The sequence below is a fragment of the Trichosurus vulpecula genome, chromosome 7 (genome assembly GCF_011100635.1).
Source record: "Trichosurus vulpecula isolate mTriVul1 chromosome 7, mTriVul1.pri, whole genome shotgun sequence".
NCBI classification, from domain to species: domain Eukaryota; kingdom Metazoa; phylum Chordata; class Mammalia; order Diprotodontia; family Phalangeridae; genus Trichosurus; species Trichosurus vulpecula.
This window is the reverse complement of record NC_050579.1, coordinates 158,018,175-158,032,046: the sequence shown is the minus strand read 5'-3', so window position 1 is coordinate 158,032,046 and position 13,872 is coordinate 158,018,175. Positions and strand designations below refer to the sequence as shown.

The 13,872-nt window shown below is 39.0% G+C and overlaps 1 protein-coding gene across 1 annotated transcript in view; it reads left to right on the top strand.

The window, feature by feature from the left end:
• Positions 1–13,872, top strand: part of ARMC2 (armadillo repeat containing 2) — a 171,502-nt gene that overhangs the window by 154,501 nt on the left and 3,129 nt on the right. Inside the window, exons 14-17 of the mRNA XM_036765854.1 lie at positions 1,089–1,211; positions 1,513–1,626; positions 5,518–5,650; positions 6,399–6,559. Of these exons, the coding sequence (XP_036621749.1) occupies positions 1,089–1,211; positions 1,513–1,626; positions 5,518–5,650; positions 6,399–6,559 (531 nt within the window). The remainder of the gene's footprint in view (positions 1–1,088; positions 1,212–1,512; positions 1,627–5,517; positions 5,651–6,398; positions 6,560–13,872) is intronic.

Sequence of the window (13,872 nt, the reverse complement as noted above, 5' to 3'; positions counted from 1 at the left end):
GGAGGGTGAGAGAGTTCTCAATGGATTGCCTCAATCTCAGCAAGGTAGAAGGGGAGGAGTTCACCTACTGAGAAGGGTGATTGTGGTGGGGTTGGAATAGCTTTTGCATAGAATTTCATATGGAACAAATAGGAAATGAATAAAATGGTTCCCGAGGTTCCCTTTAGAATTTGATTTCACAAGCCAATTTGAGAGAGGGTGCAAATTTGCATCAGAATAAGTGGTCTAATAAATACACCCCTTTTGTGTTTCTGAATCTTAACATTGTGCTAAAATTAGAGTTATATTTCTGCTGCTTCTTTCTGTTATTACTGTTTTATTACTTTTTAGCACTTCCAGTGAATAAATGTATAAGCAAACTAGTTTAGGGAAGAAAGAGATATTTAACTTATGCTGGGGGGAAAAATAGTCTTCCATATACTGGTAGTGAGCTTCAGGCCTCAAAGGCAGGAGAGACCTCAAAGGCCACGGATCTCAGGCAAAGGAAGGTTAAGTGAAAGAACAATGCATTGTACCAGGGACCTAGGTTCAGAGTCTGCCCCTCCTGTTTATCTTCTGCATGGTCTTGGCCAAGTTGCTCCATCTGGGCCTCGGTTTCCTCATCTGTAGAATGACAAAGTTTATACTAAATGGCTTCCAAGGTACTTTGTATCTCAAGATCTAAAGAACCTATGATAATATGAATCTTTCTGAGCCCCAGTTCCTCATCTTTAAAATGGAGGATCATCAGATCATAGTGACATAAAATTCTGGAGCCGAAAAACGATACCCATCCTACCTCCCTCACAGGATTAGAGTTAAGGATCACATGAGACATCCCATAAAGCACAATACAAATGTAAGGAATTATTATGAATGTCTTGTTTTTAAAATTTTTTCCCTAGCGCCTAAAATGGTGCCTTGGCACAAACTAGAGAATTAAAAAAATAGCACACCTGTTGATTGATTGATTCTAGCCTTAGAAAATGAATCCTAAATAAAACTTTCAGAGGGCAGATTACGTCTGGCATTGAAGTTGTGATGTGCTCTGTCCTCTGGCTGTGGTGAGTGGTTTCCTGTCTTACTTCCGTTGTGTTTTTTTTTTCCAGAGTATAAATCAATTGACGAATGTGAGGAACTGGTCATCAATGCTACAGCCACAATCAACAATTTGTCGTTCTACCAAGTAAAGAACTCCATCATCCAGGACCGAAAGCTGCGCATCGCCGAATGTAAAGTTCCGAGTCACTTGGGGTTAATTAAGTGCTTCTCTAACCATTTGATTCTGTTATTTACGTACAGCCAGTAGTATTTTTATTCAATTGAAATGCAAAAAAAAAAAAGAGCCTAATTCATTTCTAAGAGCAAAACTAAAAATCTGCTTGCCATAGTAATTCACTGTTTGGTTTTGTTAATATGATTTTGTACTTTTCAGTTACTTGAATTTAGTATGATATTGGTGTTTTAAGGGCTACAGAAGTGAAGCATTTCTTAACTACCTCTACTTTGTTTCCTTAAAAAAATCAAAATCAGTGCTCTTAAAACTTCTAATGAGCAGCAACATGGATGGAATCCTGGAGGCTGTGCGAGTCTTTGGCAATCTTTCCCAATATGATGAGATTTGTGACTTCATTGTACAGAAAAATGGTGAGTACATGGCACAAATTCATTAGCAAATACCTCTTGCCAATTTAGCTTTGACTTTTGCATTAGTCAAGTGGTTTCTGGGTTAGATTTAGCATGCCACGATCCTACTTTTAAGTACAAAGCTTTATGGCTAACCTCCTAGCAGTGAGGGGTAGGCAGGTCTGACCACATCACCTGCTCTTTACCCCACTTCCCCCAACACAAGCTCATTAAACACCAGTGGACGCTCCCTGTTATCTCCAGGATCAAGTATTAAATCCTCTGGCGCTCAGTGCTCTTCGTAACCTGGCTTTCCCCACCCCGAATCTTTCCAGTCTTCTTATACTCTACACACCCCTCCACGTTCTCTTTGATCTAGCAATAGAGGTCTCTTTGCTGTTCCTCACACAAGACACTCCATCTCCCAGGCATTTTTCAGTGGTTGGTCCCCATGCCTGGAATGCTCTCCCTCTTCATCTCTGCTTTCTGGCTTTTCTGATTTCCTTCAAGTCCCAGGTAAAATCCCACTGTCTGCCCAAAGCCTTTCCCAATTCCTATTAATTCCAGTGCTTTCCCTCTATCAATGTATCCAATTTGCGCTGTTTTTATCTGGTTTGTACATAGTTGTTTGTATGTCATCTTCTCCATTAGATCAGGGCCTCCTTGAGAGCAGGGGCTGTCTGTCTTTTACCTTTCTTTGTATCTCCAGCACTTGGCACAAGTGCCTGGCACATAGTAGGGGCTCAATAAATATTTATCAACTGGCTAACTGCTGGGCTGTCTATTTTGCCCGAGTCCAAGCTGAGTGCATTCCTTTTACTAACTGTTATACTTCTTTCATCTCTAGTGTTGATTTTTCAGGGATTAGGTCAGAGCTTGGCACATTCTTGCTGAGACCTTCGCTTGAAACTGCCCAGGGCCGTAGCTTGAAGTAGAGATTCTCTTCTGACCCTTGCAAATCAAGCTGTGGTCAGGGCAGAATTCTTAGAGGTGAGGAGTAGCAGAGATACCACCCTTTTTTAAAATCCGTATTTTCCCTTCCTCCTCCTAGACAAAGAGACTTCTTCTTTCTTCTTTCCCTTAGGAGGTGTGGATGGCATGAGGGCCAAGCATACAGAAGGGTAGAGGCAGTGGTAATGCTTCCAGGGTAGCAGCCAGAGCTCCCCCTTTCCTCTTTCCTGGCTCTAGGCTGGGCATCTCAGACCCCAAAACTTCTTATCTCCATTCCTTTACACTGTTTCCCTCCAGTGTGAAGTTTTAGCTTAGGCCTGAAATTCATTGGCCGGTGGGAGCACAGAAGATGCTCCAACATGGTGTGTTTGTGTCCAGTGATAATAGCAGTGATGATAGCTCACATTTATGTAGCACCTTAAAGTTTGCAAGAACAGTTGCCTCACAAACAACCCTAGGAGATATATGGTTCAAGGACTGCCATATTAGGCACCATATTGCTACACTACCCTGAAGAATGAGGTCTCTTTCAAAGGAAAAATGGCTTTGAAAGACTTTAGAACTCTCCTGAATGCAATGATAAATCAGAAGCCCAAAGGAATGAAACAGGCCGTCCACCTCCTGCAAGGGAGGTAATGGATTGAAAATGAAGAATTAGATACACATTTTTTAAACATGGTCTATATGGGAATTTGTTTTGCTAGACTATGAATATTTTTCTCAGTTTTCTCTTTATTTTCTATTATTGTTCAGTGGAGGGGGAGAGGAGTAGGAGACGGGGATGATGCTTGTAAAACTGAATAGATGAATGACTAAAACAGACATACAAAATAAAAATTAACAAAAATTTAAATTTTTACAAGAAAAATATATTGGTGTAAATTGAAAATACCATCATTTTGGGGCTATACTAGAAGTATTTCCTATAATCAGATTTAATATAGCAATATTCTCATTTAATATAGGTGAGACTACACCCTGAGGTCTGTGGACCACCCTGTGGACATTGAAATATCTATCTAAAATATTCCCTTATTGATCAAAAACCAACACTCCCCCATCATACCCTTCCCCTCCCAGTGATTCTAAACCCTCATCAGTCATCATCCAGACCCCATTCCCCGTTATCACCACCTGATTCCTTATTTCTTCAAGCCCTCTCATCTCCACCCCCAGTGTCCCAACCCCAAAGCTACCCACTGTTCTCTTAGGCCTGCTTGCTCCATAGGCAATAAAATTGCTTTCATCTTAAATTATTTCTTTTCTCATTCCTTCTGTCTTCTGGTCCACACTGAGTCCTGGCTTCCTCTTAATGATGCAGTCTCCCTAACTGCATTTTTACTCCTCCTCCCTGACTTACCACCTGGTGGAGGTGGATTAGTTGGAATATTTCTTGCTCCCCATTCCACTTCCAGGCTAGTCCTCTGTCCTCACCACTCAGGAACCTCTCTTCCTTCAGTCTATATCTAGCATCCACTCTAAATTCCAGCAGCTCTTTCCTACTGATCTCCTAGATATTCTCCTTCTTTTCCAATCAGTTAAGTGCCTGATTTATAGTTCTTTTCTCTTGCCTTCATGTTGGGGGACTTCAGTCTATATCTATATCTATATCTATATCTATATATATACACACACACACATATATATATATACATATGTGTGTGTGTGTGTGTGTGTATCTTGATATTTCTTCAAACCCCCTAACTTTGCATGCCTCAGCCTACTCATTTCATAAGACCTCTTACTCTACCCTAACCTCAGCCACATGGAAAGATGGTCAGATTCTTGATCTTGCCATCACCCACAGATGTATCACTTGCATGTTAATGAACTGTGGGATTCCCTTATCTGATCACATATAGCATCATTCTAACTCTCCTCTTGCCTTCACTTCAAATGCTGCTGTTTACCTGCATCATGACTTCCAGTACCTGGATCTCAGTTCTCTAGCTGCCCGTCACTAGCTTCTTGCCCCATCGTGACCGACTGGTGAACCAGTTCAACTCTACACCGTTCTCTTGAGTCGCTTTTTTCTTTCTCATATCACTGATCTTGCCCTGCCAAGACCCTGCCTTGGATCACTCCTAACATCTGCTGCCTTTGAAGGTTCCAGTACACATGTTGTTGAACAGAGGTGGAGAAAATCATGAAACTGTGTTGACTGTGTCCACTACAGATTTATTACATAACTTCAACTAAGCCCTCACTGTGGCAAGCAGTCCTTTTATATATCTCCCTAATTAATTCGCTATCCCACTCATTACAGTGGTTCTTTCAAACCTTTTTATTCTTCCACAAATTTCCTGTGTCTCCATCTCTTCCTTCCCCTCCTCCTCCCTTCTCAAATAAGAACTTTGCCTTGTATTTTACTGAAAAAATTAAGGCCATTCGTCAGGAGCTCCCTCTTCTACACTTTCCATCTGTCATCACTCAGATGCCTTCTGATACCATCTCCTTTACTCCCATCTCACATGAAGAGGTGGCTGTTCTCCTTGCCAAAGCTAACCCCTCTATGTGCACAAGTGATTCCATACCATCCAGTCCTCTCTAACAGATTTCCCCCTCCTATGTTATTCCCCCCTTTCATTTAACTGCAATCTCACCTTATCTACTTGCTGATTCCAAGTTCAGTGCTCTTTCAACTAAACCATACCATGTGTCCACCTACAAGTATAAGTGCTTTATACCATAACGTGCTTTGCAAATAAGTGGTCTTTGTTGTTACTCTTATTAATTACTTTTGAAAATTAATTAATTAGATTTAATTAATTAACTATTGCCCTATTAATGCCTTGGGAAAAATATCCTAAGTCAGTAGGCTTGGGTTCTGTGTTTTGCTCCATCACTGACAAGGCATTTGTCCTTCCCACTTTCCTTTTTGAAAAAATGAGACTGTATGTCTTGAGATTTTGCTATTATGTTTGTCTTCTCTTTGTTCTGCCCTTTATTTTTCCTGTTCAGTCTACAAATTTATGATTGCATTGCTGGATGCTAAGCACCAAGATATTTGCTTTTCTGCCTGTGGAGTTCTCCTAAACCTCACTGTTGACAAAGACAAGCGTGTAATCCTAAAAGAAGGGGGCGGAATTAAAAAGTGAGTTAAAAGACACAGTTCAAAACATATTAGGACTTTGTATTTAGGAGACAGTGGCAGTTTCTGTCATTTTTAATTAAAAGAGACTACTTCCTGATTGAAAGGCCCCAATTTTTACATGAGGAAGTGCTGTTAATTATTTCTCCATGTCTCATGCTTTGGTGGGAACAATGAGAAGAGTGTGTGTGAAGCAGTAGTGATGGTGTGAGCCTGTGGCAGGGTGGGGGTGTTGGTATCAGTTGCTGAGTATGTTGAGGGGAGTTCAAATGAAGATCAATCAAAGTCAAGCTTCAGGGTCTAGTGCCCAATTGCCCAAGGCCTTTTGGGGAACCTTTTGAGGCAGGGAAGGGGGAAGGGGGCCAACAGAACTATTGTTCCATTTCCTCTTTCACAACCTCCAAAAGAAGGGGATTGCTCATAGAAAAAGATTATAATTGTTGTTTTAGAAGTGAATCAATTAATTAGAACATGATTAAACTTGACATGGATTATATATGTTTAAAATATAACCAAAAGGTAAATATGACCATTTTTTTAAATGACTCCTATGTTCATCACTCTACATAGTTTACCCCTCCCCCTTTATATCTCAAGTTCCCAGATGGAACTGTGTAAGGTAACTGTGTAAGGTCTGTGTGTCAGTTTTAATTTTTTTTTAATCTCCCCTAGAACTTGTCAGTGTGCTCAGCATATGGCATATTGTTGTTGAATGGAACTGAATTGAATCCTCTTTCTTTCACCAAAACAGGTTAGTGGATTGTTTAAGAGACTTTGGCCCTACAGATTGGCAGCTGGCCTGCTTGGTTTGTAAAACATTATGGAATTATAGTGAAAATGTCCCGAATCCTTCGTCGTGTTTTGGAGATGAGGACACAAATGCACTCTTAGTCTTATTGTCATCATTTTTAGGTAAGGATTTTACAGCGAATGAGCCACAAGTTCCTGTGTACCTATGTTGAAAAATGATCACTTTGACACACTCTGGTATATATATGAGATGAGGTGTGTAAGATGTGCAAATGTATTTCTACAAGAATGAAAGGATATTTGGAACATTAGCATAAGTACTGCCATAACTTGGCATTCATATAGCATTGTATAGTTTTCAAAGTGGTTTCACACATATTATTTCGTTTGATCTGCACGACTCTGAGGTATCTAGAACAGATAATCATATCCATTTGACGGATGAGAAGATTCTTCTTGAGGTCTCTTGTAGTTAAGCAATTTTTCTAAAGCCAAACAGTTAGTGGCAGAGTTAGAACTCAAGTCATATAATTCAGATCATGTAATTTCTAGTCAGTATCCCTTGTCTATATTTCTTCGTAGGTGTTCTTATAACACTTGTCTGAAGTTGTTAGGCAAGATTATAAACTAATTTTGTAATACCATAGTGTCTTCATCCAGTTATGTTTTTACTTTTGCTCTAAGTAAACCAGATGTGTATTCTTGTGTTAGAGAAAAGGATGAATGCTGGCACAATGTATAGTTGTTTTTTAAAGGTTTTTTTACTTATTTCTTAAGAAATATTTCTACCTTCTTAAGTAATTTTTTTCACTGCATTTAAAGTATAAAATATATTTTTGTATCCTATCTGTCTATGTATGTATCTGTGGTTCGATTTTTTTTTTGGTCTAGGTGCTTTATGTTACTTCCTTGGAGTAGTATGTATATTAATGGAGAAATTATGTATATTAATATTGTCCAGCGAGAACTTTTGACAAAATAGACTGAAAACTGAAATTGATTTGGCAAATCACATTTGTAAGATCAGCTTGCAATATCCAGGGAAAAGATATCAAGATAATTTTTAAACTGTTGGAATTCTCATAGGATTTCCCTAACCTGTCTTTCCCCCCACACTTAGGGCTTTACAAATCCCATCCACCATTAATCAGGACATCAGGACCAAACCAGGATTCTCGCTATCTGCCTTTCCATCCATCTCCACCAAACCCTACCTCTTGCTCTGTATATATTAATCAGTTGAATACTACTATTGCTACTGGAATTTTCTTAAAAATTCAACTACACCATGACTGCAGTCACCATCTCTGTGCCTTCCCAAACCAAAACTCCCTTTCTTGGCCGCTGTTCTCCTGAATGTGTTGTCTCCACCAATTAAAATGTCAGCTCTAAAGAGCTGATGCTCTCACTTTTGTATTTGTATCTTCGGTTTCTAGATATTTATAGTCACCAAAGTACTTTTAACAGCACTTTTGTTTCTTGTTCTTTGCTAACCAAAAAGTGCTGCTATAAAGTATTTTGGGGTCCATAAGACCCTGCTCTCCCCCCACCCCCCTTTTTTTTAAATCAATTATCTCTCTTGGGCATATACGCCTAACAGTAGAACCTTTGAGTCAAAAAAGTATGGATATTTTAGCTACTTTCTTCATATAATTTCAAATTGCCTTCCAGAATGGTTTTGCCTGTTCACAACTCCATCAAAAGTGCATTAGTATTCATCTTTCCAAAAACTTTCCAATGCTGCCAATTTCTAGTTGGTTTTTTTTTGTCTTTTCCAGTTTGCTGGGTGTGAGGTGAACCTTGAGAAACTATTCTGATTATCATTATTAGTTATTTGGAACAATGTTTTGCTGATAGTTTGCAATTTTTATTTTGAGAATCGTTTTTTTTTCATATCTTTTTATCGCTTTTGAGGAATGGCCTTTGATCTTACGTATTTCTGTTAGTTATCTTGAATCTCAGACATATCAGAATCTTAGAATTATTTATTACAAAGACTTTTCCCCTAGTATATTGTGTCACTTTTTATTCTAGTTTCATTTGTTTGTGCAAAAGTTTTTCAGTCTTATGAAGTCAAAAATTTTCCATTATATTTTGAAAAACTAACCCTGCCCTTTGGTTTTTTACCCCCTAAACCATAGATGTGAAAAGGTACCTGATTTGGTTGTACTCTATTTTTAATGGTATAACCTTTAACATTTAATATACTTATATTTCATATTTTAATTTGATATATTTGTATTTAATAATATTTAGCATAGCGATCACTATTCCATTTTCAGTTTATTATGGCATATTTTATAAGATATTGGTCTAAATATAATTTCTGTTAGACTACTTTTCACTTTTCCCAGCAATTCTTTCCAAATAGGTAAGATTCCTTAGGTAATTTATGTTTGCGTTTTATTATTGTAACACTGGGTTATTGAGTTCAGTTATTTCTGATTCTTCCTGTCTAGTCTGTTCTGTTTTTCTGTTTTCCTTTTTTGAACTAGAATCAGATTAACTTGTCTAATATTCATTCCTTGTTTTACTCAGCAAATAAATAGCCCTGACTTCAAGGAGCTTACTTTCTACTGTAGTGAAAAACACGAACATGGGTAAATAAATATAAAATGTGCACAAAGTAAATATGAAATAATATTGGGAGGGGAAGCCCCCCGCACTTAACTGGGTAGAGCAGGAGAAGCCTCCAATCATGTGCGACACCTGAACCGAGGCTTTACGGGATGTAGGAATTCCCAGAAGTGGAAGTGAGGAGTGCATTCCAGGTGTGGCGGACATGTACATGTACAAAGAGTCAGGAAGACCATAGACTGATTGTTATTTGCAAGGCTAGTTTGCCTGGAATATAGTTTGCGAAAAGGTGTAATACATAAAAATCCTGGAAAAGTAGGTTAGAACCAGATTGTGCAGGGCTTTAAATGTCACACTGAGGAACTTGGATTTTATCCCAAAGGCAATGCAAGCCCCTGGAGTTTCTTGAGCATGAGTGGCACAGTCATGCCTCTGCTTTGGTAATATCAATTTGGCAGCTTTGTGGATGTCAGATTGGAGAGGAGATGACAGGAACCAAAAATATCTTAACAGGCTAGAACATTGGCTTGAATCTAAAAATATCAAATTCAATAGGGATAAATATAGTCTTACACTTGGATTCAGAAATCAGCTTCATAGGGAAATGATAGATGAGGCATGGTTAGATAACAGCCCTGTTTGAAAAAGATATGGGGGTTTTAATGGACTGCACCTTCACTTTGAATCAACATTATAACATGGCAGCCAAACAAGTCAATGTCACCTTGGACTGCATTTAAGAGAAGCATAGCTTCCAAGACTAAAGAGGTGATAGCCCCTTTGCCCTGGACAGATCACAACAGGAGTATTGTGCTTAGTTCTGGGTACCACAAGGAGGAAGGAAATTGATGGGATCATAAGGATCCAGAGAAGAGCAACCAAGATGGTGATGGGCCCTGAGTTGAAGGAATTAGGGATGCTTAGCTTGTAGAAGAGAACTCATAGAGATGACATAATGCTCTTATTCAAATATTCTGAAGTGCTCTTGTGTGGAAGAGGGATCAGATTTGTTTTGTTTGGTCCCAGGAGGCAGAACCAGAAGCAAGAAGTAGACATTACAAAGTGGAAATTTAGTCTTGATGTCAGTAAAACTCCATAACAATTAGAGCTGTCCCAGAGTGGAATAAGCTGCCTTGCATTTCCTCTCATTGGAGGGCTTCGAGAAGAGGCTGGCTGATCATTTGTCGGGCATATTATAGTGGGAATTGGACTAGAAGGCTGAGAGGGGTTCTTTCTAACTCTAAATCTTGTGATTCTTGAGAAATTGGAAGCAGGAAGACCACTAATGAGGCTATTTCAGTGAGAGGTGATGGATGAGGACCTTCCTTGGCTGGTGGCTGTGTGAGTAAAGAGGAAAAATGCAACAGATGTGGAAGTAGAATTGACAAGATTTGGTAACTAATAAGATTTGGTGGAACAATGGAGAGAGGAATTGAGAATGACTCTATTGCGATCTTTGTGACTAGAAGGAAAATGGCACCTTTGGTGGTGGTGTTTGGACTCTGGTTTTTTTTGTTTTTTTTTGGATGGGGGAGGGCTAGGCACTTGGGGTTAAGTGACTTGCCCAAGATCAAACAGCTGGTACTTGTCAAGTGTCTGAGGTCACATTTGAACTCAGGTCCTCCTGACTCCAGGCCTGGTGCTCTATTCACTGCTCCACCTTGCTGCCCCAAGTCCAACTCTTTGTGACTCCATAGCCCATAGCACACCAGGCCCTTCTGTCCTCCACCATCTCTTGAAGTCTGTTCAAGTTCATGTTCATTGTTTTCATGACATTATCCATCTCATCCTCTGCCTCCCCTTTTCCTTTTGCCTTCAGTCTTTTCCAACATCAGGGCCTTTTCCAGTGAGTCCTGTCTTTTCTTTATGTGACTAAAATATTTAAGCTTCATCTTCAGTATTTGACCTTCTTGTCTCTGATTGACATGGGAAAATTGGGGTGAGAGGTGAGTTAGGGAAGGGGTAAGTAATGAGCCCCAATTTGGACACGAGTGTCATGTTTTTAGTCAATTGTTTTTGTGGTTCAGTTGTTTTTGAGGCACGTCCAACTCTTCATGACCCTATTTGGGGCTTTCTTGGCAAAGTTCCTGGAGTGGTTTGTTATTTCCTTCTCCAGTTCGTTTTATAGATGAAGAAACTGAGGTAAACAGGGTTAATTGACATGCCTAGGGTCACACAACTAGTAAGTTTCTGCAGCCAGATTTGAAGTCAGGAAGATGAGTCTTCCTGACTTCAGGCCTGGCATTCTATCCACTGAGCTACCTAGCTGCCCCTGTGATATGCTTATAGAACACTCATTTGGAAATATCTAATGAGGTAATGTGAAGCTGGAGTTCAAGAGAGGGACAAGGGCTCTCTATATATTTCTGGGTGCTATCTGCTTGAGAATTGGTGAAATTACCATGAGAAAGAATGCAGAAAAAAGAGGGCTCAGGATGGAAGTCCAAGGAACACCTACAGATAGAGGTTCAGCATTGATGATGATCCATCAAGGAAAATTAAGAAGGAACAGCCAGCCAGGTAGGAGGTGAACTACGAAGATCCATGAAAAAAAGAGGATCCAGGAGGAGGGAGCCATTGTGTCGAATGCTGCAGAATGGTCAGAAAGGATAAAGACTGAGAAAAGACAATTGCCTTTAGCAATTAAGTGAGCATTGGTAACATTGCAGAGAGAAATTCTAGTGGAGAGATGAGAGACCATATTGCAAGGGGTTGAGAAATGAGTAGGATATAGAGAGGTTGCACAATGAGTCAGTTATCCAAGACACAGAAGCAAATGGACCACATAGTATACTGTCTGATAAACCTAAAGATTCCACTATAAGGAAAACTGGGAAGCAATCTGGAAGAAATTTAGGTATAGACTATCATCTCATACTATATACCAAGATAATCTCTAAGTGAATCATGACTTAGAGATAAAAAGTCACATAATAAACAAATTAGGAAGTAAAGAATAAGGAAGAAATTACCTTATAGGTCTATTGATAAGGGAAGAATTCATAATCAAACAAGGAATGTAGAGAAGAATTTAGAGAATTACATAAGATAAAATGGATATATAAAATGGATAAAATTTTTGATTACCTAAAATTTAAAAGTTTTTGCATAAAAGCAGTACACTTAAAGTTAGGAAACAATTAATTGGGGGAAAATCATTGAAGCAAGTTACTCTGATAAAAGTCTCGTTTCCAGATATGTAAGGAATTGATTCAAATTTACAAGAACAAGGGTAATTCCATAATTAATAATTGGTCAAAGGATACAAACAGGTAATTTTAAAGGAAGAAAAACCCAAGCCATCAACACATTTAAGAAAAATGCTTCAAATCACTAATAAAGAAATGCCAATTAAAACAACCCTGAGATTCCACCTGTTACCCATCAGATTGGCAAAGCTGAGTGAGAAAAAAGAAAACTGACAAGAGTTGGAAAGGCTTCCAGAAAACAAGTGCATCGATGTATTGTTGATAGAGCTGTGAATTGGTCCAGCCATTCTGGAAAACCATACTGTGAATGCTCTTTAACCCAGAGATACCATTACTACTAGATCTATGCCCCAACAAGATTGGAGGAAGGGGAAAAAGATCCATAATGATGAAAATAATAACAGCTCTTTTTGTACTGGCAAAAAATTGGAAATGAAGGAAGCATCTTATAATATAGTTGTGTAACAGCTAAACAAATTACGGTACATGAGATTAATGGAATATTACACCATAACAAATGATGGAGGGGATGGTTTCAGAGAAACCTAGGAAGAATTTTATGATCTGATGTTAAAGTAAAGTGGGCAGAACCTGGAGAACAGTTTATAAAAACAACATTGTAAAGACAAGCAACTTTTAAAGACTTAAGAACTGTACTGATGCCACCTGATTCCAGAGAGTTGATGATGGAGCATGCTACTCATCTCTGATAGGGATGTACACTCAAGATGCAGAGTGAGACGTACATTTTTGAATATGGCTGACGTAAGAATTTATTGTCCTTGACCATGAACATTTTGGGGGAGTTGTTTTTCTTTTTTCTTTTCAGTTGGGGAAAGGAGAAGAGAGGCCGCAGGAAGAGGGAGAATAGTGATAGGATTTTTCCTGTATTGCTTACAAGAAAAGGAAAAAAAAAACACACTAGAAGGAAGGCCAGAAGCAATCGGGAGTCACAGATGAATAGGACAGCTTTGGAAAGATAAATGTGTTGTTTGCTTAAAAGGAGGCGCACTCTACGAAATGCAGATCTGCTCTTTCACAGCCGGCTACACTGAGGGCTCATTTTGTTTGGTGTTTCAGTTCAGAATACAAAGAAAATAAAAAAAAAAAAACTAAAGGAAATGAATGGGGGGCGTGTGAGGGGGTAAAAGGCAGTGAATATAAGGAGAAATAAAGGATAAGACAAAGGGTTAGTTTTATTGAAGATGGAAGAATTTTAGATATTTTTGTTGGCAGCAGGAAAGGAGTCAGTAGAAACAGCAATATTTAGGACAGTGGATGGGTGAGGGTAGTGATGGAAGAGAAAAGCTGCCAGAGGAGATGGGAGGAGATAGGGAGATGGAGACACAAGAAGGGAGGTTGGCCTTGATAAATAGCAGAACAGGCTTTTTTGTTCAGAGATTGGCAAAGTAGAGAATAAGGAATGACATGTTAATAATTTTGAGATGGTGGAAAAGAGGGAGAAATACATGGAAAAACTGGCAATCCTGTTTAAATTCCCATTTCTTTTGTCCTGATTTCATCTGTAAATGCTTGCAGGATAATTTGACTTGGGTAGATCTCACAACAATCTCTCTATAGGCTCCTTTTTTCTTCATGTTCTTGCCCCCATTTTATGAGGTGATACTGCTTGTAACCTTTAATTCTCTTCCATGATGTTTTACATAATTTCTATTCCAGATTGGTGTG